This window comes from Letharia columbiana (genome assembly GCF_014066305.1).
Source record: "Letharia columbiana isolate WasteWater2 chromosome Unknown Sc0000049_s0, whole genome shotgun sequence".
NCBI lineage: Eukaryota > Fungi > Ascomycota > Lecanoromycetes > Lecanorales > Parmeliaceae > Letharia > Letharia columbiana.
The window spans coordinates 249,941-276,238 of record NW_023501093.1 but is presented as its reverse complement, the minus strand read 5'-3'; the positions used below and the strand labels follow the sequence as shown (position 1 = coordinate 276,238).

Sequence of the window (26,298 nt, the reverse complement as noted above, 5' to 3'; positions counted from 1 at the left end):
CTATCATTGATACTCCTATTGCCCCCGTCATTGCCATTGATGTCCCTGCTGGTGTCCCTGTTGGTGTCCCTGCTGGTGTCCCTGGCTCCCTGCTGGTGTCCCTGCTGGGTGGGTTAGGGTTAGGGTAACCCTAATATATGTATATTAATGTTATGGATGTCCATTATTTTAGCGTGCTTAGCCTTATTTTGCCAAAAAACAAGGCTCGAGGCTTGTTTTCAGGTATTTTGAAAATATATTTTGAAAATATGGTAACCGAACGATACCCTGTATATATATGACGCTAAGTTGAAAATAAGTAGGGGTTATTTTCAAAATATGTGGTTACCGAACTGGCCCTTAGCCAAACACTCAAATAAAGTGCAGACTGCATAAGCGCAGTCCCCAGCACTTATTCTGCTTCTGCTTATCATGTAACTGCCATCTAACACCTCCTTTCATCTGTTGCTTGTTACAGAATTTGGACAGTTTGGGTGGATCTTCTAAAAACCAACGCCGGTCTATTTAGCTACTGTTCAAAGATTGGATAAATTATCTAGACGATTATAACTGCGCTGTCAAATCTTCCTAGGATTGAAGAATCGAAACCCGTGAAGTAAAATTACCTTTAATGTAAGCCGTGGAAGTATTGAGCCCCGCCATTATCCTTAAAACGCTAGCCATTGATGTCTTTATTCTACATCCTTTGTTGAAATTGCACCCCTGCACACTGCTCCACCATCATGTTGTGATCTCCTAGCTGAATCTTCGAGATTTTTGCACATCTGTTTTTTTAATTTCACAATTTCAAGGCAGCCTGACGGCATGCTCCAACGCTGGACTCAAACATAACATCAACTGCCTAATCGTTTGACAAGAGGACCTTTCTTTTTCACTCTTATGTGTAATGTCTTTATTGATGACACTCACTCATGAAAATATTATTCATTCAAAAAGGGTCTGGACGCCATCGAGATACTGAAGGCGTGAGCCTACGCCCGGCGTCTTCCCGAGGCGTGACAGCTCACCGTCGCATTACGCACATTTCCCAACAATACACATGGAGCGGGCGACTCCATATGTAGCGCGGCAGATAGAGGACTGGGAGCATCAAGGAATGGACAGCGGATTGAAGATTTAATTGGGAGAGATCGGCTACAGAAACCTTTCTAGAAGAGCTTTCGGAACGAGAGCAGAGCCTCCCTCAGCTTGACAAGGACTCAACGCCAATGCTCCCAATAGTCCGACTAGTCCGTCCACAGGCCTAGACTACTCTAGTCCCAAATAAAGCTATTTACACAGTCCACAGTCCGTCCAAATGCTTGACCGTCCAAGTAGATTTGGACTAGTCCATTAATTGGTCCGACTACTCTATGACTTTCAAAACATCTTCCTCCAGTACCGGTAATAGCATATAGATTTTCCTCCGTAAAGAGACTCAATTTAACCATAACTTCAGATACTCCAATAGCTCTATAATATCGGCCTTGAAACTACCACCGAGGGTCGGGTACCTTCGCGGAGGGCTATGAGTTGCGCTAACCGTACCTTAATCAAATTAATAAGATTTACCGCCTTTTAACGGTAGCTTTATAATGCAACCATGATTTCGAGAAGGATCAAATACGTCATATGTTTTTAGTGATGCTTTTTTTGAAACGGTAGCAAATTGGTTTCTCTCAATAAGCGTATCAAATTTTGATACGTTAAATCGGAGGATCTGGTCTATTACGATAGTAATTATGAATTAATAGAATAACGATATTTATACAGATACCTTAGTAATAAAAAATTACGTGAACTACTTTATATAGTTAAATAAGCTATTCTTTAGCTTAAGTAAATTTAATCGAGTAATAAAAATTTATAAAGTAAGATAATATCGTAGTTCGAATTAGCGAATATATTTATTATTTAAAATTAATTAATTTTATAAATATCTTATTCTTAATAGACCTTAACTATTATTGCAGAGTTCTCAATTTTTTTATTCTTTTCGAAATAGGTTTTGATTTTATAACGGTTTCTCGGTTCCAGAACGGTGTCGTAACGGTGTCGCAACGGTTTTAATATATAAAACGTATTAAAAATATTACAGTTATTTCGATTTAATACGATTTTTTATTAATACGTACTAAGATATATAACCGTTAATTATTTAATCCGTTTTTTATTCTTTATCGTCTAAAGGCGGAGGTGGCCTACTAACACGTCTCAATAAAACAACCGTATATTTACCGTATATATACAGTAAAAGAAGGCCGCTGCTACTCGCTAAGGATCTCTGCCGACTTTCTCACTGCCTAGCGCCGGAGAGTCGGCAGAGACTTTTGTACCCGACCCTCGGCCTCGTACCCCTTTAATCTGAAATCGTAACCCTATTACTACTAAAAATACGCCCATCATACCCAGATATACACCACCAAAACCACTTACACAAATTGATATCTAGACTAATAGTGGGACTAGTCCGTCCAGACATCTAGACTGGTTCATATATAGTCCGTCCATCCATGGACCAGTCCCCCTAATAGTCTAGAAATTGGGGGCGGACTACTGGGAGCATTGCTCAACGCTGGCGAACAGTATCTGACCAGTTGCATACTGGCCAATCATACAGGCTTTCGAAGAACCCCTAAATAGCTTGAGCAGCCGGATCAGTGCGAGTGATGGCAGCCAGCGTTGACAAAAGAAGTGAAGGCTGGCAGATTGAACAGATGCTGCAGGCGTTGGCCGGGTGTTGTTGGCTATGTATTCTATTCGTAAGGTTCATTTCGATCCACCAGGCCCATCGTTCTCCTTTCCATAATCTAGACACACTTTTATTTCTTAGATTCAGCCGAAAACTGAAGGTTTGTAAGTTTCCTAACTTTCCTTGCCGTCTATCTGCGCATTCTCAAGCGTCACGGAACTCAGAAGTCCCTCAGACAAGCAACTAAATCATCTAACCTAGATACTTCCCCCCAGATCCTCTCATCCATCTCCCTCCATACGTTCAACGCTTCGAGTTCCTGCACGCCGAGGAATTTTTCTTCTTTACCAATAACATCGCTCCTGCTGGCCTTCTCTACCGTTCCCTTAACTTTCTCCCCTTCCACTCTCGCCCTTCCTAAACATCGCGCCATAGTCTTGTAAGTTTCCTCCAACATTTTCGCCTTGCATCTCTCCGGGTCGAAGAACCAAAGGAAGTTTGTGCGTTGAGGATTGCGGCTATTGTCTCGGGGCACTTCTTGTAATCCGATCATACCGGCTTTGTGGAGTGGGAGAAGGTAGCTGCGCATAGTCTTCTGAGCGAGGAGCGAGGTAGAACACAATACTTTCTCATCCGTTTTCCCCTTGTCGAAGAGGATGCGGGTAAGGCGTGCGGCGGGTAGGCCATGGCGAGATGTAATGATCTCGAGAAGGGTGTGGTGGATAACGTTCTTCATTAGTGTGGGGAAGTCGATCGTCCATCGTTCGGGAAGAATGGATGTCTTTGGGAGATGTTGAAGAAAGCTTAAAGGGTGCATAGCGAGGACGAGAAGATGATTGCGGATGGGTTCGCGGTGTGGATTATGAGAGAAACTGGGCATGGCGTTAGGGTCAAACCCTGCTTCGCCATTGACCTCATCGAGATCCGAAGAGACGTCTGAGATGTTGTCTTCATCATTAGAATCAGAAGCATCCTCTTCTTCATCTAGACTGGCTTCACCATCAACCACTGACCCGTTGTCGCTAATCACTTGTTTCTTCCGCCGTTTCTTGGGGTGATCAAATTGTGCCATGTCGAGTCTTCCATCGTCTGATTTACCCAAGGCATTGACCAGCTCGGAAGAGTCTTTGATTGCACCTACTAGCTCGTCTGTGGAAACTTGGGGTAAGGAGCCCAGATCAGCTTCTGCGTCTATTTTGTTCAAGTCCTCTGGCTCTTCCCGACATTCTTGTACTTTTGGTTCCAACGCACGGAGTACTTGAGCATAGACTCTGGCAGTGCTCGTGCTTATTATTCGATCTGCTAGGTCGACGAGGTGGTCATTCCTCATCAAGACGACGAACTTGGCATGATTGACCCGAAGGATGAGATTGCTCTACTAAGAGTCAGTTGTCCGGCCCTTTCTCGAAGAATTTCCAATTTTCGTACATCCAAGTAGTCAGTCTCCCCCAGCATTGGCAGATAGACTTCTCCCGGTATGCCAACGACTTCTTGAATCAAGGGTGAGTAGAGCCGTTGGCGCTTCTGATCTGGTCGCCGGGGTTCACTGTCTTGATGTAGCCTCTTCTTTCCTTTCCTGAGATCCTCGACCTCACCCTCTTCTCCGTCGGCACAATATTTCCACTCCTTGAGCTTTCGTTTGACCGCCGCTTCATGTTGAGCATCCTGCTCCCTCTTACTCTTTGCTTTGTATTCTTCTGGCTTTGGAACCAATTTTTCTGCCTCGCTTCGATTGTCGGCGTCTGAGCGGAAATGAGATAGATGGACCCGTGATACAGACTCAGTTCGCAGGAGGTCACAAAGTGTCCCATATATTGACTCAAGCGTAACACTTTGTTCTTCATTTCGACCTTCGGATAGACCCGACAAAGGGTTGCTAGGTGGTCCGCGAGTGGCAGCTAGACGATCATGGGTACTCCTGGATTGGCCCACTCCATAAGCTTGCACTAGATCACCGACTCGAGCGTGTCCTAGAAGCAAGAGATCAGATATAACTTTGCCAGCAAATTCACCGGCTTGAGCTTCTGCAATCTTAATATATTTGCCGGATCGCACAAGGGAATATGCAACTGTGGTATTGGCTTCATATAGGGTCAGGTGATCGTCCGAAGAGGTGTACCAAAGGACTAAGTGTTGCTGAACGAGGACGGATAAGCCATGTTTGACCAAGCGATACGAGAGGTGTGTGTGATGTTGTAGTGCGGGGAGAGACAGGCGTCCATAACAGAGTAGAACTTCGAAGATACGCTTTTGTGTTCAGCCTTTTTCTTCCCACGGAGCTCCGCCCTATTTTCCTTTCTACAACCGACAAGAATGGACGACCGAAATCTGCTCACCGAAGTCAACTCCCCATATGTGTCATCGACAAGGAGGGTGCATAATTCGTAGGCATGCTGTGAAAATGGGTGTCAGCTTGTAGACACAAGATCTTGAGGCAAAAGCCCGAGAGAGACTCGAACGCGCACTTACTCGAGACATATCTAAACATTCTTGAGACTATGCCAAATCGTCTAGATTTGCCACGAGTATTACCACCGGCGCTCAAGAGGTGTGCTAAAGTGATATAAATTTATGGCTTCTTGTACCTTTCTTCCACTCTGTGGGGCGCCGCAATCATTGGATATCGGGTGAAGTCCGGCGGATTCATGCCAATGCTACCGCCGGCCAATATATTGGCCGGCACCCGTGTGACTGCCATCGACACGAAGATCTCTCAAGCTCTTCGCTAGCAACCATTGATAACTGTGGGGCTTTTTTCCTCTATTGTTCGCCCGCCAATATGATACCCAGAGCGGCTCTAGCCCGCAATGGGCAGCGCGCTCTTCAATGGCAGATGAGATCGAACAACTGGCGTTGCCTTGCGACTGCGGCATCAGGGAGCTTCTCATATGAAATTGGAGATGCTGGAGGGGTGAAGGTTGCAAGTAGAGATCTTCCAGGGCCTACGACACATCTTGCAGTCGTCGCAAAGGCAGGAACCCGATACCAACCATTGCCGGGGTTCTCGGAGGGTCTCGAAAAGTTCTCATTCAAGGTCTGTTTTTCACTGCATTGACGGCCCAATTGACGTTAAGGCACACACGTCTACATATGGAAGAACAGTCGCGCTGATTGCTTTTCGGCGTATTTGTAGAACACCTGGAAGCGGTCTGCTCTGAGGATTACAAGAGAGACTGAACTGTTGGGAGGAGAGTACAGCTCTTACCATTCAAGGGAAAACCTCGTCGTTGGCGCAAAATTCCTCAGAGATGACTTGCCTTACTTCGCCGAGCTAATAGGAGAGGTCATATCCCAAACCAAGTACACCGGTGTGTTGCTGTCCTTTTCCTTTGTCCAAAGTCTCTCAAGGACTGACAGCTTCGCAAGCCCACGAGCTTCACGAAGAGGTCGAGCCAAATATGAACTTTTCAAGAAAGGAGCTGCTCGGTAATCCTCTCGAGTTTGCCATGAACTCAGCTCACGGTGTCGCGTTTCATCGTGGCCTTGGGAACTCTCTCCACCCGTCTTCGTCCACGCCGATGACCAAATACCTCAATGAAAACCGTCTCCAGCAGTACAGCCGTGTCGCGTATGCCAAGTCAAACTTCGCCGTTGTCGCCAATGGTGCCGACCACCAAGAGCTATCGAAATGGATTAATGAGTTCTTTACCGAATTAGATCAATCACCGCCGCAGGACTTTCCGTCAACTGGCACAGAATCTACCAAATACTACGGCGGTGAGGAGCGTATAGCTCATGACTCTGGAAATACTATGGTCATCGCTTTCCCTGGGTCAGGATCGGCAACAGGAAATTCGTACAAACCAGAGAGTCAGGTCCTGGCAGCGCTACTTGGAGGCCAATCAAATATCAAATGGACGCCAGGCTTTTCCCTGCTGTCCAAGGCCACTGCCGCTTATCCACAAGCACACACTGCCACCGCACATCATACATACTCCGACGCAGGGCTACTTACCATTTCAATGTACGGCAATGCTGATCAGATAAGGCAAGCTAGTCAAGAAGTTGTCAAGGCTATCAAAAGCGTGGCCGCTGGCAACGTCGGCAGGGAAGAAATCAAAAAGGCTGTTGCGGCAGCAAAGTTTAAAGCGCTGGAATCGGGCCAAAATATGAATACAGGCATTGAGCTGACAGGTGCTGGACTGGTACAAGGCGGCAAAGCCTTCCAGATTGATGAGCTTGGGAAGTCTATTGATACCGTTACCGAAGATCAAGTCAAGACGGTAGGCTTCGTCCCAAATTCCGATATACGCCTTTGCTGACGAGGATTGCTCTTGAAAGGTTGCGAAATCTCTGCTGGACGGAAGAGCAACGGTCTCAACCGTCGGTGACTTGTTTATACTACCCTTTGCGGAGGAGATAGGCCTGAATGTGTGAGTGGGCTGATCTGGCGCTGTCTCTGTCACATCAGCTACAAGTACAGAATGGAAACATTGACAATGCGCCTTGGAGTGTTCGCTGTTAATTAACACCAGTGGAGCTACCATGATTTTGGTAGCTTAGTCCAGTCTTCATTCCGAGCCTTCCATCGGAAATGATGCCTACCTTACTATTACTTTTAGTATCTCCGTGGATGGTTAACATGTGCACAAAGCTTGGGAATTCTCGGGTCAAAAAAAAACACACTTACACATTATAAACTAAGGTACCTTTTAACTCTATTGTAAAGTCAATATCTCGTGCTTGCAGAAAAGATGTTTTGCTTAACATGAAAGATGTTCGGTTTTATCTACTCTACAACTTGCCCCAAAATCCAGAGCCTCCGGTTTCCGGATATTCTATAATTATTCTAGGGCGTGATAAAGCATCTAGAGATAGCTTGCTCTGAACGCCTTCCAAGAATTTCAACTTTAGGAGTAGTTGTAGAGTACATTGAATCGAGTATCTTGCACATAGGGATCCCGTTGTTAAACCACGCGGTGGTGGTTCTCTAGGGGGTTTAAGGGCACATAGTTGATGTGGTGTGTGCGATTTTCTCGATGCCAAGAATTCTAAAGCTTTATGCACACGGTGACACGCTACCTGTAATCGCCCGTCCCGCGATGCAAAGCTTCTAATCGTAGTCCGACTATTCGCTTCGCTCATATTTGATAAAGCGAGGACACCAATAATAGATTAACCGATATTCGGCTAAGTGGAAGGATTTATTGGTGTCCTCGCTCTATCAAAGAACTCACTTCTGGACAGCACGAATAAATTGAGTCGAATCCTCGCGCAATATACCGTCCATCCATAACATCTTACGACCCATCACACACCCCAAAGATTCAACTATGGCATTCGCCTGGAAAGCCTCAGGCCTGACGTTTGTCTACTTGTCTTCAACTGGATTCAATGGCTGACAGATCACAGCTACAACCGATACTTAGCCGTCGCAGCCCGCGTTGTCCGACGCTCACTCAAGGAAGGAGAACGGCTGAAGGCCGAGAGACGAGGAGAGATGGAGCTGAAGTTCGCCAAATGGGAGGTGGGTCTGGCTTGGACAGTTGAGAAAATCGAACCAGAGAGAACTAACGAGGCATGATGCAGAATGGCAAACAAGGAGAGAACAAGAGTCTCGCCCAGGCAAATGCTAGTTCAATGGCAGAAGGAGCTGGGCATGGACAAGGACAGTAATAGGGGAGTTTGCTGGATTTTGGGGCGTGGAAACGAGGGGAAAGGCTCCCAAGTGTATAGATACGCTGGTCGTAGGCTTGCGGAAAGGCACCTCTCACCGTAGATGATGCTTTTACGAGGAATCAACAAGATCGATAGATAACTGGTACTTCCATTTGCTGGTAGCAAAATGGAAGAATAATGTTGATCGAAGAGAAGATACATCAAATTTGTAGCAAATCACGTGTCTCTCCGTAACTTCTTGCAACCCTTAGGTCACCTTCCCGTGTATCTACACGAACGAATAGTCAACGGTCTTGACTTAAGCCCACATGAATTTCGAAGTCGTCAAAGGTAAGATCCATATCCTTTCCAGCAATCGCACAACTAAGAAAACCCGGAGACCTCATGGCGGATTTTTCGAAGCTCAGCAGCGCACCGGATCACCACGACGTGCGACAGCAGCATCACTCTCCGCTTCCCCCACAATCAAAGAGCAAACGTATTGTGACTCAGAATGTTACCTCCGAGTTCTTCGCCGCCGCATCAGGTCCGTGTAATTCACAAGCATGGTCGAAGACAGAATACAGTCCTGATTTTAGACAGCTCTCAATACCGGTCAACTTGTTAAAGATGAATACTTCACTCTATTCGAAGCAGTGGGAGCACTGGAGGTAAGCGTACAGTCTTGCGAATGCGGCATACAACACGCAAAAATTTCAATATCAACTGCTGAGAGATTGTGATAGATCATGGATCCTAAGATGGATAGCGGTTTCTTGACATCTGGTGAATCCGTAGAGCATGATTACGATGTCCTGAGAGAGCTACTACCAGAGGAGGTCCTCGGAATCATGGACCAAATGTTATGCTTTGAGGTGTGCTTTCGCTGTACCCTAATGATGTGGAGCAATGGACTCTTCTGATACTGATCGTAGGTATCGTAGATGACGTGGCACATGGGACATCCTCTTTCACAGTCGTTGTTTACTTCAGCATATATCGATCAACTTCTCTGGCCCGATCCCAAGACATTGGAGCAAGCTCGTTTTGAGCGGGACAAGACGTCCGGACCAGGGAATAAGCTGCTACACCTAGTACTTCGGGCATATTGCCTGGGCCTAGTCAAAACTTGCGACTTTGTACGTAGGAGAATCATGTCCGAGCATTACTACGAGGTCAGTCCGCTTCTTCCGATGGTGGATTGGGGGCAATTAGTCAATTGCCAACTTTGTATAGGAAGAAGACTTTGTGGTGAGTCTGTACCATCGGAAATTGCTCGACGACTTCGAATTGTCCGATATATCTACGAAAATAGAGGATGCCATGGCGTTTGTCACTAAAGAAATAGAGTCGATGGATCGTCCCTTCAGAGACGCCCTCCTCAATCGGCTACAACTTCGAAAAACGTTGCTGTCTGCTGTCCAATCAGATGGATTTTTGGATCGTCAAAGAGCGAGGCTATGGGAGAGGTGCCTCGAGCTACTTCCCATGCTTTCGCAGACGAATAAGCTTGGTGTGCCGATAGAGAACTCTTTCGGCATAAAGATACAGCGTAAGCTAGCTAGCAGCGTGCCTCCGCGACCAATAGTCAGGATCAGCTTTGACGAGGCTCTCTCACGATTAAGTGGTATCTGTCAGAACGGTAGGGATGCTTACCGAATCCTGGATTCTCAGGCTGGAACTCGTCTCATGGTGGGCGGAATTGACTTGTGGCGCTTGACCAAAGCTGTTCTGACCTATCCTTAGACGTTCGTCTTGACATACCAATCTCGAATACCACAACCTTCCATTTACATACGATGCTTACTGCAGTCACTGGTTTTCAGCGAGATGAGGGTACTTGGGACCATATCATTGAAGCAACTTCTCTTTGATGATTTCGAAGAACTTGTGCTGCCTGCAGATATCCTTGTCGACCCAGCCAATGGTGACATCGAAGCGCCCCAAGATCCTAGGTTTCAGATCTCGAAGAGGATGGATGCTTTCGTGACAAAAGCTGCGGATGTGAGTCTAGCATGAACGTCACGATTGGCTCGTGCAGCTAAGAGAAGCAGTGTTTTCTCAACATATCTAGAAATCTATGCCTGAACAGATCTCGATTACGACGCATCCTTTGTCGCGATGCTGTTGAATGGGAGAATCTACAGTTCGATGTTGGTCCCGATCATACATTGACTGTTGTCTATTGCTAAATATAGAATAGGCTGAAGGGATTGACACCGAACTTCGCAAGTACACCAAAGAAGAGCCGATTAGGGAACTAAGTGCGCCAAACGAAGAGATATGGTCGTTTCCCCTGTCGTCATGGGCGTATTATTACAAATTGCGCCAGATGGAGTGGATCGTGCAGATGGGCTTCGAGCTAGACATCTACCAAGTTGACGAGCTAGCTGGAATGTATTGGTATCTAGACTGGAAACCCCTCCACAGACCATGTGTAAGGGCTGAAGTCGCTATTTATAGGTATCTGCAGCATCTGGCAAGCACTCGGCTTCAGCACATAGAGCGTATTCGAACTTTCAGCGCGCACAGGCTTAAGCGCATCGCCAACCCAACGCTCAAGCAGAAGACATCATTTCGCCGTTCGTTCTCTTTCCTGGATTTCGCTACGCTTGAGGCATCGGCGACTCAATCTTTTGCCGAGGGTCTCTCCTGTGTAAGTCTGACACCGCCTCCGTTGTCTCTTTGAATATCTGCCAACGTGCTCACTACCGCGGCATTAGCTCTTCTCATTCTTAGCTCATCTAGGACTTATTCCTGCTCCATACCATCCTTTGCCGTACGGCACGCCAGCGCTTCGCTATTCTCTCCGAGTGCAGCCCTTTCTTTCTGTGTCTCTCCCTGAGGTGCCGTCTTATCCCGAATTTGCATCTCGTGTTTCTCTTCACACTCTCGAGAGAGATGCAGGAGATCCTTCCCATCAGACAGCATCCACAAAGATTGAAACCAACGATCAAGCGGTTGCAATCCTGGACTTTGCAGATCAAGCGTTGAAAGCAGCCAGAAAGGATTGGGAAGCTATCAGCAAGACGAAAGCCGAGACAGCACGGTGCGTTGGATGCGAAGACTGGTGGAGAGCCTCGGTCAAGAACATCGTCAGAGCTTGCATCACAGCAAACATAATGATTGCAACATCAAAGAAGGCCATGTCGAAAGCAGCGTCCCAGGACGCACGGGAGATCCTAAAAGTGGAAGTGGCAAAGAGTAATGAGCTCTATCACGCTTGGTGGATGGTACCTCGGATTTTGCCGAAGTGAACCTCCGAGTGTCGCTATGGCTCATTTCAGAGGAGTGATCACAAGTTCGTACTAATGGCGATGGAACGGAGTCATTGTTGGTGCGAGCTGATGTGTGTGATGCTGCATTCGCAAGACAACCGGAAAGAGGAAACTGGTGTGATCGCGAGTAAGTATCAAAACGCGGAGAAAACCAGTCGCCTATCGTCTCTCGTCTAATCATTGCAATTGCCAGGCCGTCCCATAAGTAGCTGTGACATGGGGCCTAAGTGTTGCATCGTCCTCTTAGTCCAAGGTTGGAGCGTACGGCACTTTTGTTCACAACAGGTTCAATCTTAGAAACGTCTCGCTCGCTGAACCATCGTTTGCGCTTCTTCTGCCGAATCGCAGCCCTCCCCTGTTGCTCCTTCACTTTCTGCGCTCACTGTCCACTTCTGCTTTGAGTTTATGTCCAAACGTCCTCGTGGGCAACGTCGTCTTGGTTGGATACCAGGTTCCCGATACTCAAACTTACCTAATTGGCTCCCTCATCAGAGACATATCTAATCAGCCCACCCTCGTAGCTCAGGTCTGCGCGGTAGTCCAGCAGTAGATGAACAATCGCATCAGTGTATGGGGTGGTAGCGTTCTTCTTCCTCAAGACGACCCCTAAACGTACTCTGTCGCCGACTGCTCTCTTTACACAGTATCTAAGTTGGAAGCAAAATTGACTTATGTCATCTTTAACGAGGCGATGGAAGGATTGATGTATAGGCAATCAAGGAACCAGAACCTCTCGCAACGAACGCTGAGGCGAAGTTGGGAATTGAGAAAACGCCACTACATAGGTTGCAAATGTTGTATGTCCTGAACATGAATGCAAGGAGTGCGCCGTCAGTGAAAATCGGGCATGATAGACCTTTTTAGATGAACTGGCTTCTTTGTTCAAATCGCTTGGCCGACGTTTTTTTTCAGACCTAGGAACAACAACATCCTGCATAGGACATCTCTATTAAATAATTCAAGTCAATGACCGGAGGAATGTGCTTATCCGGTGGTATCATGCCTATAACGTAGAGTACGCAAAGCCGAGCCCCGTACTGCTCTCGAAGAGATGGCAACCTTTATGCTAGCATCTTCGAAGATCACACTTGTATTCGTATCAAGCCAACGATATTTGAAGAATATGACATAAAGGCAGTCCAAACAGTGTAATTGATGGCATCAAACTCTATCCTTCTTGCTAATAACAGGACTTCCACTGTTGCGAGTCCTGCTTTTACTTGCGACTTGCTGTCTGTCTCCTCAATGGACATGTTGTCGACCACAGGCAGTGCTAGATGTGGCGCTGGTCTGGCTGCTTATGATTCGCTCTCAATGACATCTGTGCTCAATATCCAGCTATCTTCTTCGGACACCTTCAAGCGTTGGTGGTCCAAGGAAGCACCATGAAGAGCACCCGAGTTCGTAAGCTATTCCTGATGAAAACTTCGAACATGCAGACCATTCCGTTTGGTCAAAAGCATGTATATACAAGTTGATTCATTGCCAGTCCCATGGCACCAGTGAAGATTCAGACCCGCTATTGCCCGCTTGATAATACGACAACGCTCAAACCGAACTTGAGGGATCTTCTATTTCTTGCCTAGTACGGCTGTTGAACCACAGCAATATGCTATATTAATGTGTATAGGACAAAAAGTAGAGTACTTGTTCTTTCATGTCACTTATCAGGAGATCAGCTCTTAATACACATGTTATCCCCAAATGTCCTGCGCAAAAGTGTGGGCTTTTCGCTCTTTGTAAATTGTAGCAAACCCCTCTGCAATTACCTCTTACAGCGCATTTTGACCGTCAAAATCCATCAATAGCAGCCTAATTATCCTCTTCATCATTCAAATTTTCACCAACAGTTGCTCTGCTCAGTAACCCTAATTATTGTTAAGAATCGTTCGACCTTTTCCCAAGAAGCAAGAGCTGCGATATTGGGTGGTTGAAGCTCTTGAGGTGTTTTCTAACACACTCGCTCGGGCTTCTGGCCCCCTCCCTCCTTCGGTGGGGCTGACGCGGCGGCACCAGCGGGCAGCGGCAGTCTGTTGCCAGCTGGTGGGCTCGCAATCAGCTAAGCTGACTCTCTGAAAGCACTTGCAGACATACCCTACCTGGGAAAAAGTAGACTTCTTTGTTCTTGTTCTGCCTCTAAATTGTTGGGGTGGGGGGAGAAAAGGGATTCTGTACATGGTTTTGAAACGGGCAACACGATGCATCAATTCTATCAGTCTCATCAAATCCCCTTGGCCCGTCGGGCCACCGAACCCGTCACTCTTGCTCCCACCGCCTCCATGATTGATCCAAACCTTGAAAACCATCATATCCAACAATCACAAATTAATGCTGCCTACGGAAGACCTCAAATCCCCAATCATCATATCATTCCGAATGGCTTTCACCCTAATCACAACGCTTCTACAGAGCGTGAACTACCGTTGAGAGAAATCGACGACAACTCTATCGATGATGCTTATGTTCAGTTTATCATGTATTGTAATCCATCTATTCGTGCAAATGTTGATACCAGCGAGTTGAAGAAAGGTTTTCGTACACCGCCAAAGAGCGATGGAAAGACTTTCAGTCCATACACCTTGTTCGGCTTGATCTCTAGGCTGGAAGCTAAAGACATCAAGACTTGGACCCAGCTTGTGATAGAGTTGGGCGTTGAGCAGCCAGACGCTGCGAAGAATCAAAGTTCTCAGAAGGTCCAGCAGTACGCTGTCAGGCTAAAAGTACACACCCTCTCTCCCATATTGATCTCATTGCCGTCCTGTTGTCATCTGCTATCACTCTTAGATGTACTGATTTCTGTGTCAACAGCGATGGCTTCATGCTTTCCACGTCGATGCTTTCTTCAATTATCTGCATAGCAAGCCCACTCTATATGTTGAAGAAAGGCCCGCGACTGAGGAATCTTTAGCAGAGACTGTACGAGATGGTATACCGCCAGAAGAAGACCTCGCCGTGCGTGCTCTGCTGCCTCAATGGAGACCCAAACGTGGCCGACGAAAAGCCGAGGACATTGAGGCTGAAGTCGAAGCGACTGCGGCGAATAAAAAATTGCATACTCGCTCTAGCAGCGCTGATTTCACAAGCATGTTTGAGGAGCAGTACTCAACAGCCCCATCTAGCGCGATGCCTTGGAGCGCACAAGCCCAGCAAAGTGACCCATGGGCAGCAGCTCAAGTAGCCATTGCACCCAAGACGCCCAGTACCGGGCAGACATCTACTCCAAATCAGCTGAGTGCTCAGAGCATGGGTCAGCACACGCGATGGCGTTTTACCAGCAACGAAACAGCTTCCTCTCCATATTCCCAGTCCGCCATTGCTCCCAGAAATGGATTCTCCGCCAGCTTAGCATTCGACGAGCCCAGGTCTGCTCACCCTTCAACCAATTCAAGCAAATCGCCAAACAGGAACCGTAGAAGACACGGCCCTGCTGTTTCTAGCGCATGGCCATCGACTACCAGTACAACCTCCGGCAAGCTACGAGGCAGACCTCCGAGCAATCGCTCAGTACAGGATGGGCCATTCTCAACCTTTCCCGTCAATCCAAACGCGAAAGAAACCCCTGCAATCAGCGTTGGCACACCCACCCATACCAGTCCAAGCCCAAGCCGCGAGACGCCTCCAAGTACCCAGCAAAGCCTCACATTCAATCAGCAGCCCGCCTTTGGCGATTTGTCCCAACCCCGAAAACCTAACAAATTGCAGCTTCAAGTACCGGAGCATTCTGGCGGACCTGTGCGGCTTGCCACGCCACCTAGAGTTCTTATCAATGGTGAGAGTAATCGGCAAGCGTCTGTGAACCATGAACGGAGGTCATCCGTCGAATTCTTCAACGACTTGGATGAGATCTCCGAAGAAGATGGGGAGGATGACGGGAACGAAGAGGAAGAGAACATTGACTGGAAGCGGAGAGCGCTGACATTGAAGAAAAGGCTGCTGGAAAAGGAGGAAGAGCTGAGGACGATCAAGCGAAGAGTATTGGATGCTGTAATGTGAGACGGCTATTTGCTAATTTCGATTCACTGCCCCTGACAGGAAGAATCTGGGCGCAAAACCGAAATTGAAATTTTAAGCGTGTGGTTGTTCCCCGAGACGTCAACAAGACCACGACTTACACCCAGAATAGGCGTACGAATGGTTGGGCACCTGCCATGTCGCTGCTATCCAACATCCACCTACGATCTTCAAGGAACGTGCATCTGATGGCGCCTTTTCCTTCTGGAGTTGCACGAGTTTGACTTCAGTGGATCGCGAGGAGTACTTACCATGTTTCCGAAGTCAATGGAATTGCACGAGCTCGATTTCCGTAAATGGCGAGGGACGAGGGTTAAGTTTCCAAACACCGAGAGAGCCACGAGAGATTGGAAAATGATGAAGACAGAGAGGGGCTTTTCTAGAAATCTGGTAATTCAATACATTTGTAATGGCTTGAATCTAATACTCGTGGAGAGGATTAACCCAGATCTATCAAGAGTGTGATGAACTTTAAAAGCTCCATCTTTTCTCTAATTCATGGTGGACAAGGTCTATTAGGCCTGCTCTGATGAATCGCAAGGAGGCCAAAGTGGGAAATTGAGAGTGGTTATAAGCTTCATTCTGATCTATTATGAGGACGTGTCTCCACGAATTGATGCAGACGAAGGGGAAGGAGCCACAGTCGTGCAAGAGGAGAGCTTTCAGGACTCTTCTGCAACGTCAGGATTCTGAGGGTTGGCCTATAAATATTAGACATCTACTCGGTAGGACGTCTGGTTCTCGATCACATCTTCAAGGCGGCTTCATGCAAGTCAATGGTATCATCCATGTATCCAACGCTTTTCAATGCCGCTTTCGTGACTTCAAACATCCTACGGCTCCGCTATTCCGCTCTCCGCCTTCCAAGTCACACAAAACTGCCCCTAGGAAGCCGTTTCACCGGTCATCTCCTCAACCACCACCTCCGTCTGACCTACTCCCTTCCCAGTCCCAGCAGTCAAGATCCCTTCCCGACTCTGACATCCGGGACAATTATGGACAACCTCGTGTGCAAATACGTCGCAGTCAATACAGAAGAATCTTCCACAATTTTCGCATTCATACCGTCCAGACTCGGATACCCCATCCTTACTCGCAGTACTAGTATGCACAGCTTTCGGAGGGTGAGGTTGGCTCCGCGAAGTAGCAAGCGACATCCGAACATGGTTCTGCGCGCCAGAGGTACTCTGGCGCCGCAGTGAGGCAGGTCGTTCAGGGAACGGTGCCTGGCAGCCAAAGCAGACCTTTTGACCCGATTCGTTTGCGCGTGCCCAGGTGACTTCTCGCCAATTGCGTAAGGGGAACAAGTGGTGGTAGCTGCGTGCTAGATGCGTGCTTAAGATGAGGGTGAGGCCGCATGCTGGACATTGTGTTGGTAGCGAGCAGACCTTGCTGCTGCAGCGAGAGCAGAGATAGCCGCCACGCGTGGGACGTGAATGACATGCGCATAGTGTAGGACTTGGGTCGACGATCCTGCTCGGAAAGCCCATCATGAGTAGACTGCTTTCAACTCCACTGCGCTCAGTGGTGGAATGGGGCGTGGTTGGAGGGGTGGTTGCGCGCATGAGCAGGTCGCGGTAATGGATTTCATTGAGAGCGACGTTGTATGTTTGGCTTGGAGGTAGTGAGGGATTTGTGCGGGTGGCCAGGGTGAGGCAGATGGCGACTTGGGCGGCGAGACCGATGATTGTGACAGTTATGTGGGAGGAGACAAGGGCGGAAATAGTGGCATGTATATCACCCGGGTCGGAGGAGAGAAGGGAGCCAAAGAGGATCAAGACCTCGCGGGTCGTATGTGTAGGCGCATGAAAGAGAGCGGCACGAGCCATATCGAGGGCGTTCTGGAGAGAAGGTTGACCTTTTGGTTCCTGCTCATGCAATTTCTGGATGTTGGAGATATGGTCGTTTGGATTACCTGAAAGGGATGATATCGTGAGCGCAAGACCATCGCGTGTGCCTATTATCCCGAGTTGAGAGATAGGGTTCTGCTCGAAGAATTCGGTGATGAAGTTTATGGTGTAGCGGAGAGTGAGGAGGTAGCGGGTTGGGCGCAAGTCCTTGTCGGACATGGCATTTGAAAGGTCGAGAACAAGGAGCAGATGGCGGATGATGCCTCTCTGGAGGGGTGTGGTGTCTTTGAGCAGCCTATATAGCTCCATCCAAATTAGAAATGCAGCTCCTCTTGCGTTCAATCGCAGTGAGTTTCACCCTGTGCTTCTCACCTCTTCCTCTTGCCTGCCTCAAGAAGTCCCTCGACTGTGGAACTGATTGTGCCATCCGCGCCTTCTACAACGTTCTCCCATGTGCGGGTTACCTCCCATCCTGCTCCTCGACTGCCCTGTCCGGTCACCCTTGAGCCCGCCCCAGCACCCCGGGTGACTTGATGGGCTTCTATATCCTCGTCGGAGATGTCTTGCACGTACTCGTCGTCGGATTCGGCCATGATGACGAGTAGAAAAAAATATTATCAGCAGAATTCATGGCAAGGCAGTGTGGCCATGTCCCACAGGTTCAGATGCGATAAAGAGTGGAGCTGATTTGTTGCTTGGCACCTAGAAGGTCGCATGGGGGTGAGTGAGTTAGATGACCTAGGTAGGTGAGCAGAGATGGATAAATATTACTTACTCTACGGTACTCTTTTACCCTACGATAGACGTCTACCGTACGATAGCCTCCTATACTATAATATTCTCCCCTCCTACGATAACTTACTCTCTTACTCTACGATATTCTTCTCTCCTACGACATCTTAACCCCGCAAAATTCTCCAACCCTACAACACTCTCTTACCCTACGACATTCTCCTATCCTACAAGATCTTCAACCCCGCGATATTCCATCGGGAATAAATATGTGCTGGGGCGTGGGCTTCCCAGTAGTGGAAAGCTTGTCGATACCGTGGGAAGATCAATCAATACCTCATAGTTATATGATTTATCAAATTTCGTCTACGCTATATTATTCAAAAGCGTATAATTAATTCTATAACTCTATAAACTTACTTTGTTATTATATTTTTGATAAAAGAAAAGGAATTAAGAAAGGTAGATTTGAAGATTTTGAAGATCTTTTTCAGCTTCCTCTTTTGGACGTACCCGTTTATATCCGTGATTAGATCAAAAATGAAGAAATAAGGTGTGTTTTAGACTAGGAATCGTAAACTCCGATGATCTGATTGGTTACTAGCCTCTTAGCGTAGAAGCCATTTGGGATCTCAAGTCGAGAAAGCAAGCTTTCCAATTAGGTTTCATGACACGCTCTACCTACACCAGACGAAGCTCATTTTTCACGAAACGCTCAGCCACAAGGACGTGTACTGCGTGAAATAGGTACTCGATATGATGTGGAAAATATGGAATCTCGGCCGGATCTGGAGCCCTGTTCAGTGCACATATCCGGATCTGTCTATGATCCTCCTGCAGTGAAGATTCAGAAGCCTCGAAAGCCTACACGATGTCCGAAACGTGAGACCACTCCAGAGTATGAGGAACGAATCGAACTCTGGAAAGAATCCTTGCCTCACGAGCCCGAAATCAAAGAAAAAGGCAACTCTATGACTTAGAATTACTACGTGGACGAGCTTCTTCCAGGCCATATTCAACAAGTTCATGAATTACGTGTACATGCACCGGGATAAAGTAAAGGCCGAGGTATTCTAATGGAGGATGGGGATCCCAGTCATGGCAAGAAATCTGGACCAGTAGGCCGGGCCAATCAGCTACGTGACGAGAACTGGATTGAGACTCTACAACATCCAGCTCAATCACACGATCTCAATCCTAAAGAAGGTGTCTGGAATGTATTGAAGGCCCGTGTACATCGTCGACAAAGACGGAACAAGGCGGAGTTGATTAAGGTGATTATGGAAGAATTTGAGGGGATAGAAATGGAGGAAGTCCGGTCTCGTATCCGTGAAATGCCTTGGCGATGTCGAATGCTAGTAGAAATAGGTGGTAAACGTATCAAGTCGGCATTATGGTGATGTGTGGTAGTGGAATATGTATTCTAGTCTCCCAAGCCTATATGAGATGCAACAACCAGGTAGAACCCAGGTCAAAGAATTCAATTTTTGAGTCACTCGCAATAATTAACCACTCGGCCACCTTCCACGAATTGTAGCTGTGATGTTATATATTTCTCCGTTGTAATAGCGGCTAAAATGCTCGGGTGGTTAGGGCAGCGCAGAAATCTCCGCTCACCAAAAGAGCGGTGACATCGGGGTACATTCCTAATTACTTGGCGAGATAAGATAGTAGAAATCTGTCAAGAAATCAAGACTTGGTCTATGGATTCATGATGTATATAATAGTTAATTGATTCTCTACATGATGAAAACAGGTACAAATAGACGGAGTTGCGGTGCCAAGACCACGCTAGGCCTGTGTCGAGATGGTGGCAAAATCTGCCCCAAGCTCAGGCGGAGATCTTCCGACGGCTGCCGCTTTATCGCCCGAGAAACTCCCTGCTTCAGAGCCACCACGCCACCTTGACACCCCCCCTTCCCCCCACTTCCCCCCTCCTTCATGCCCCCTTCCTCTTCACTTCAACCATAGCATCATGCATGCGACTACTGGCTCTCGAGACGCCGCCCCAGGCTCAGGCGTTGGCTGAGATTCATAGACACTCCCCCAATCCCCTCTTTACCTCCATCTTTTCCACAAGAAATCTGCGTTCCATCAGGATGGGCCGGCGACTTTTTCCTCAAGAGCAATTGGCACATGCTATAGATCACGGTGCCGACGTCCCAAAGGGTCATCTTAGAGTGGATAACTCAAGAATAATTCAGTCGCATGGACCGAAGACTTTAAGAGACCATGCATACATCATACAGGGGTATGTCGAGTATGTCTACGTCTACCAGAGAGTTCTTTCGGTTGGATACACGCCCGCTAACCAAAGTTCAATAGCTGGATTGATGGCTTAGAGCATCTTGCCCGTTCAAGGGAAGGGACTCTTGCTACTCCTCCTCCCTCCCCTTTTCCTCGGATCGGATATATATACCGAAAACCATCCAGCATTTCAGGAGGTCAGCCCGAATCCAAGCCTGGCGACTACAAAAGGCTTCTTGCGGTATCTTGCACACACGAGTAAGGGAAGATTGGCGGAAAGGATGACAGTGGATTCCTTAACCGCAAACACTGATCGGTTCTTTGCTGCATTGAAAGCTAGATGTGGCACTGTTTAGGACACTGATGACAAAGCTGCAATCAAAGCTGCGAGTCCATCTCTTGTGCCGCATATAGCAGATCAAATAATTCATTTCAGTGGATACGCCAAAGTCTTCCAGCAGAGGGATTGATTACAAACCAACATCGAACAAAGCACCTTTTTGGAGATGAAGACTTGGTCCGCTTCAACAGGACTTTCTGGACTGTAGACGATGCGCATTCAATCCATCCAGGATAAGTCGCAAGACACTACCTGCCATGCATAATTTGCTGGTGTTTCTGTTGGAAAATCGCAGAAAAGATGAGACTTCATACCCTGCTGGTATAAGTGAGGTGCCGTTGCGAGAAGTAGAGACCGTTGTGGAGTCGGGTATGTTTGATGAAGGAATTCTGTCGAGCTCTATGTGACGTTAGTCGTCATATATTTCGTGATTCCAGCCCTGATAGCTTACCAAATCTTGAGGCACGTGGCCGATTACATGCCCTCAAATTGCTGATGAGTGAAGCAGATGGCATTTGCAAGTTGCTAGCTGAGTATGCAGGAATACCATTTGTATCAGGGCGCTCGCGTTCTGCGCGTCAAAGCGATAAGCAAGATCAGTATACTTGGAACAATTCGACATATGCAAACATACTGGACATCACTCGATCCGTGACCGCTGGCGACTGAGAAGCGTGTACCAGATTATTAGTCCAGAGTGGCATACTGGCTCCACCAATTTCACGAACGGTTGAATCCCGATTAGTGTTATCGAGATGATCCATGCTGTCGATGCTTGTGCAGCGCGACATGGAAGCGCTGGAACTCATAGCATCGGTCGATAATCCGTATTCCTCATCTAAGACTCCTAAGTCGTCTGCAGGCTCCTCACCCGCATCTTTTTCATATTCACCTCCCTCATCTCCACTTCCTCCTGCGCTAGAGCCCCGTGATGCTGGAGTATTCCGGAAATCTGCGGCCTCCTCTATCACACTGCACACATTTGAAGCTCCTGACCTAGAGTTCAGGTTGATGTCCGGTGAGAGCGTAATGCGCGAAGAGGAGCCATTAGGGCTCTCGCGAGGGTGTAGACCAACTCCCCATTATATGCTGGGCAACTTGGGCGGAAAATATCTCGAAGCTGCCGAGGACCTGTCCACATGGTCAGAAATATGCATCTAAGCATTTGGTCGTCCATACTCACCTGTACTTCTCTCGAACCCGAAGAAAATTCTGCAAACATCCTGTGAGTGTATGCGGCGGATATGCGCATTCTGCTTTGGCGATCGGTGCTTCCTTTTTGTATATTATGCATGCCGTGGATTGCCCAGTCATCGTCAATGCTGGTGATATTAGGACATTGAACGCGTGCCTACTTTGATTGAGGACTGAGTGTCACCGCCTTTGATGACTTCCTGAACTCGCATAATTGAATGTTCAAGGGGGCGATGAAGTGCATAGCGTATGTGTATTGCTTGCCTTTCTTTGTGATCGACGTCTTATGATCCTAATTTTCGCAATCACGCCCGCTATGGTAAGGTCGGAGAGGAAGGTCTTCTGCACCGTCCCTTGGTCGTCACCGATACCAATTCGAATGATTTCGCGCACTTCGGCTGGAGAAAGGTTGTTCTGCTGCATTATTTTGTCCCACTCCGTTCGCTCAGTGAACTTGTCTGTGATGTACTTAACTTTACTGCGCTAGGCGACATGATTCTTGGACTCGCGAATTGTCGTCTATTTGCTCAGTCTTATTCGGTTTGCTCAAAGAGGATATTGACAGGCCAATCCCTACATCGTTTGTTGTGGAGTCTAACTTGGGTTGGTTTCCGACACTTTGACCGCCGAGGGAGGTTGCGTGTCTGAAGAAGAGTCTCGGCGTTGTATCGCGCCCTGCATTGAATTATCACAAATAGCTCCATCTGGAGCTAGCTCTAGGATCTGCCAATCATAACGAATATCCTGGGCTTCTGATAGTTTTTGAAGCGCTAGTTTCGTAATTAAATTCTCGTCGACAGTACAGCTAAGACTTTCTGCACCCTCGCCTTCGCATACAATCTCGCAATTGAATGGAGCCATCTTTGGGACTGAGAAGCGGACGGTGCGGACCGGACAGCAAGACCGGAAACATCGAAGCCAGGTCCAAGATTGGCGGAACTTACCGGTACCCGAATCCTTTTCATCGTTACTGAACAAGGTGGGTTGATATGCAATGCATGGTGCAACGATGAGGTTCGCAAAAGAATCAGGTTGGGAAGATTTCAACGTGGCTACCTCGCTGATTGTCGGACTCGAAAGCATTATAAAGATTAGGCCTACTCGTACATTTCGTGAGGCTTGGCAGAGAAACATTCTCGCCCAGACCGATAGCCACCAGGAACCTCCACGGGTTGGTTCCTTTTCCAACTTCCTTTTTCTGATCAATACCGCGAGAATATGAGAGGTTGTAGCTGATTAACGTGTACGATTAACGTGTACATTTTTCTGTTTTGTATTGTACAACTACGTTTCTCCCGCCAGCATTATCACACCTGATTCCTCCGCCCTCTTTTCCAGCACATCCGCTTCAAGTCCCACTTCGTAAATAAGCGGAGCCTGGCCTTCCCAAGATCGTGCAGTGACTTATTTATTATGTTTGTACACACTAAGGAGATGCAAGATAATCATGAGAGCTAATGCGCTAAAGTAACATCAATCATCACATAAGAAGGAAGATACTCGGGAGTAGTGCCATTATGTATACGTGCTCTCCCCTGATGTCGGCATAGGCCAGTCGTCTTCCGTTATACTTGACCAGAAGACCCATATCATGACGACGGATAGAAGCGTGAATAACGTTTCGAAGAGTGCGCCGTCGATCTTGCCATTGGTTCCTCGACAGATGTGAGTGCTGATGACGTATTGGAAGATTTGGCCGATAGCAAACAACAGCGCCGCCGCCACGAGATATACTAGATTTAATGTAAGTATATTACAGGCACTGATTTAGATGGGGCACCACATACACATCGGCTTTTTCTCCCCAAGTACTCTCAGGACAAGAACTGTCTCTAAAAGGAAGAACCCCGCCAAGCATATCAGAGGCCATAATTGATAGAGCACGTAGAGGGCAATGTTTCGATTATCCGGCCCTAAGAGACTGGGCACAAACGTGTGGGTGTAGCTGAAAGCGGTGTCGAGAGCTATGTAACCCGTGCCAACGAAGAATGCGATTCCGGACAAAAGTATCAATCCCAGGGATATAGGTGTGCCATCATCCAGAATTTGGAAGCCGACAATACCATTTAAGAGCAAAACCCATAGAGTTGCAACGATCGAACCGAGATGAACAGCAGTAAAACCCTACAAATGTTAGCATAGTTGAAGCGCATAGCTGGAGGAGGAAAAAGCCGTACGAGCCTAACTTTACGTTCCAGGGGAAAACCGCCCACTGTGAATATCTCACATATCTCAACAATTATGTAGCCAACGAGGAACAGCTGGAACTCTCTGTGCATTGTCAGCAGCGGGCAGAAGCTGGCAGGACAGACCATACCTTCGGCCTACTGCAGCTTGCTTCCTGTCTGCTCTCCATAGGAGGACGGTGGTCACTAAGATGGCTAGCCCACAAAGCAATATTGACCCTACAAGCTGTCAGTACTGATGAAATTCCTATGGTCTATACGCACATACCGAGGTTCGATAAATTTCGATCATGGCTGAGTGTTATGCCTGTCAAACCACACCCTCCGAACCCATATCCTCCTAATTGACTGCCAGTGCCACTTTGTGTCGGCGACTCACTGAACAGCTGTGGTCTAAGTCAGCATCTGTTGTGATACCGAGTCGCAGCCGTTTCCAAGGTCGAGTAGGTAAGGGTTCGCTTCAGAGTAAACTTACGTTGCATATTGGGAGAGTGGAGTCTCGACAGAAATTCTGCGCAGGTCAGCCAACCGAATTTGAGGAATTTGCGGTGCGCTTCGTACGTGAAAGTTGCCGAATTGTGTGGAACCCATCGTAAGGTTGTTGGAGGGTGCGTGCTGTCCACTTTCGCCGACTCCCTACTCCCATAGATGGTAACCACGGAATGACGACAGTTGCTCAAAGACGCAGATAGTAGCCTTACTGTGTTTGAAGGTTTTGACGTCGCACTGGAGGAGTCAATGGCTGCAGAGTCGGCTTGTCGGTGCAGGAGCGAGTGTCTGTCAGTGGCCTGTTATTAAAAACAAGAAAGGAGCGACGCGCGAGATCGGCAGGGCAGCTGCGGGACGGTGACGGAGCCTCTGCACCTTCAACGAGTAGCACCACCCTAAGAGATCGGAGTTCAAGAGAGAGAGAAGTGCTACTTTTGATGGCGACGAGGGTCAATGTCGGCGTGAATCGAATACGGTAGAAGGTGGGAGAGAATACTTTACCTAGAGAATGAATGTCTGACTTGCAGGGGAGATTGCTTTGCGGGAAGGGAAATGAGATGAGAGGCGCGACTTGAAGTGGCTGGTGAAGCGATCCCTCGGATGTTGCGAGTGACGCCACGGACCTGACAACTCAACCTCTTGGGGACTCGGGGTTCCCTCGGTTCGATCTTCAACACTCCACAGCAACCTGGGGATTTCAAGCTGATATTCATCTTCTCTAAATCAAAAGGCAATGGGTCCCTTTCTTACCAATCACGTACCGATGCCAACACATCATGTTCTCCGTTGGATCTACGGACTCTAAATCTTTCCCCTTTAGTTCTACAATGGACTACCAAATCGTTGCATGCCGGCGCCGAGTTGTTGTCAGGGTCATGGAGTACCGCTCGCCAGAAGCTATGTTACCTAATACTCAGGAAGACAGAGGAAAGCGGCGTCTGTGGTGAAAATTAAGCTCCGGGAAGCAGGAGAATTGATTGAATCTATTCCATCAGAAAATGACTGATCCTATTCTTTGCAGTCCTAGACACTGTTTGTTGTCGTTAGAAGACGTCAGAACTTTCATTTTTGGAGGGACAAATCAATTGAATATTGAATAGCCACGTGGCTCAATCCCACCCCTCTCTGCAAGTATGCTACCAAAATAGGAACAGGTACCATGACATACTCGTATACTAGACTGAGACCGTGTGTGTTCTTATATTCGCCTTCATGCTTCACATCCTTGAACATATAATTGCCTCCCTTGCTTCTTTGCGTGAGATTGGATAAGTTCTTTTTCTTTGTCTTTGTCTATATTTTATAATGATCAATTAGAACAAGATAAATCTTTCTATCAGAAGACATTGAAAAAGGAAATCAAATGTATAAATCATTAACTCTCTTATAGATAGAATGGCGCTTTTCAGGAGATATTAAAGAGAATTATCACCTTTTTCTGGTATCGCGCCTAAATTACAGGACTTCTACGATTTTATATTGAGGGTCCCCACATGCTCTTTTAGCACCTGCACAGACTTGACCGTAGGTTCGCCACCTTCAGTGCCAAGGATAGATGAGAAAACCCTTGGAAAGGCTAGTCTCTGAGACCTCTTGACGTTAGCTGGCCTTCTCAATATGATGATGCGTGGGGTCGCCGCTCAGGTGGGTTTTCACGAAGAGACTATAAAACCGAGGGGAAAGGTACTCGGTAGGTACGAAG

At 47.5% G+C, this 26,298-nt stretch overlaps 8 protein-coding genes across 8 annotated transcripts; 4 read left to right on the top strand and 4 right to left on the bottom strand.

The window, feature by feature from the left end:
- Window positions 1–2,891: 2,891 nt before the first annotated feature.
- Window positions 2,892–5,149, bottom strand: HO173_010514 (uncharacterized protein; the record flags this gene model as incomplete). The annotated part of the gene is made up of 4 exons (XM_037312399.1): window positions 2,892–4,046; window positions 4,100–4,918; window positions 5,008–5,064; window positions 5,141–5,149. 4 exons carry the CDS (start codon window positions 5,147–5,149, stop codon window positions 2,892–2,894), a joined length of 2,040 nt encoding a protein of 679 aa, XP_037160804.1.
- Window positions 5,150–5,450: 301 nt separating this feature from the next.
- Window positions 5,451–7,048, top strand: HO173_010513 (uncharacterized protein; the record flags this gene model as incomplete). Its single annotated transcript, XM_037312398.1, has 4 exons — window positions 5,451–5,705; window positions 5,805–5,979; window positions 6,038–6,894; window positions 6,953–7,048. The coding sequence occupies 4 exons, from the start codon at window positions 5,451–5,453 to the stop codon at window positions 7,046–7,048; spliced, it is 1,383 nt and encodes a 460-aa protein (XP_037160803.1).
- An 896-nt stretch (window positions 7,049–7,944) lies between these two features.
- Window positions 7,945–8,287, top strand: HO173_010512 (uncharacterized protein; the record flags this gene model as incomplete). The annotated part of the gene is made up of 3 exons (XM_037312397.1): window positions 7,945–7,976; window positions 8,024–8,138; window positions 8,201–8,287. 3 exons carry the CDS (start codon window positions 7,945–7,947, stop codon window positions 8,285–8,287), a joined length of 234 nt encoding a protein of 77 aa, XP_037160802.1.
- A 311-nt stretch (window positions 8,288–8,598) lies between these two features.
- On the top strand, window positions 8,599–11,526 carry HO173_010511 (uncharacterized protein; the record flags this gene model as incomplete). Its single annotated transcript, XM_037312396.1, has 11 exons — window positions 8,599–8,620; window positions 8,670–8,816; window positions 8,873–8,940; window positions 9,016–9,144; window positions 9,214–9,444; window positions 9,506–9,961; window positions 10,016–10,273; window positions 10,324–10,422; window positions 10,473–10,672; window positions 10,733–10,925; window positions 10,993–11,526. 11 exons carry the CDS (start codon window positions 8,599–8,601, stop codon window positions 11,524–11,526), a joined length of 2,337 nt encoding a protein of 778 aa, XP_037160801.1.
- A 2,219-nt stretch (window positions 11,527–13,745) lies between these two features.
- Window positions 13,746–15,540, top strand: HO173_010510 (uncharacterized protein; the record flags this gene model as incomplete). Its single annotated transcript, XM_037312395.1, has 2 exons — window positions 13,746–14,267; window positions 14,356–15,540. The coding sequence occupies 2 exons, from the start codon at window positions 13,746–13,748 to the stop codon at window positions 15,538–15,540; spliced, it is 1,707 nt and encodes a 568-aa protein (XP_037160800.1).
- A 902-nt stretch (window positions 15,541–16,442) lies between these two features.
- HO173_010509 (uncharacterized protein) lies at window positions 16,443–18,001 on the bottom strand (the record flags this gene model as incomplete). The annotated part of the gene is made up of 2 exons (XM_037312394.1): window positions 16,443–17,703; window positions 17,781–18,001. The coding sequence occupies 2 exons, from the start codon at window positions 17,999–18,001 to the stop codon at window positions 16,443–16,445; spliced, it is 1,482 nt and encodes a 493-aa protein (XP_037160799.1).
- Window positions 18,002–21,323: 3,322 nt separating this feature from the next.
- HO173_010508 (uncharacterized protein) lies at window positions 21,324–22,344 on the bottom strand (the record flags this gene model as incomplete). Its single annotated transcript, XM_037312393.1, has 4 exons — window positions 21,324–21,718; window positions 21,804–21,858; window positions 21,911–22,078; window positions 22,231–22,344. 4 exons carry the CDS (start codon window positions 22,342–22,344, stop codon window positions 21,324–21,326), a joined length of 732 nt encoding a protein of 243 aa, XP_037160798.1.
- Window positions 22,345–23,436: 1,092 nt separating this feature from the next.
- HO173_010507 (uncharacterized protein) lies at window positions 23,437–24,698 on the bottom strand (the record flags this gene model as incomplete). Its single annotated transcript, XM_037312392.1, has 7 exons — window positions 23,437–23,654; window positions 23,709–24,045; window positions 24,099–24,192; window positions 24,239–24,326; window positions 24,376–24,493; window positions 24,583–24,618; window positions 24,669–24,698. 7 exons carry the CDS (start codon window positions 24,696–24,698, stop codon window positions 23,437–23,439), a joined length of 921 nt encoding a protein of 306 aa, XP_037160797.1.
- Between the last annotated feature and the right edge of the window lie 1,600 nt (window positions 24,699–26,298).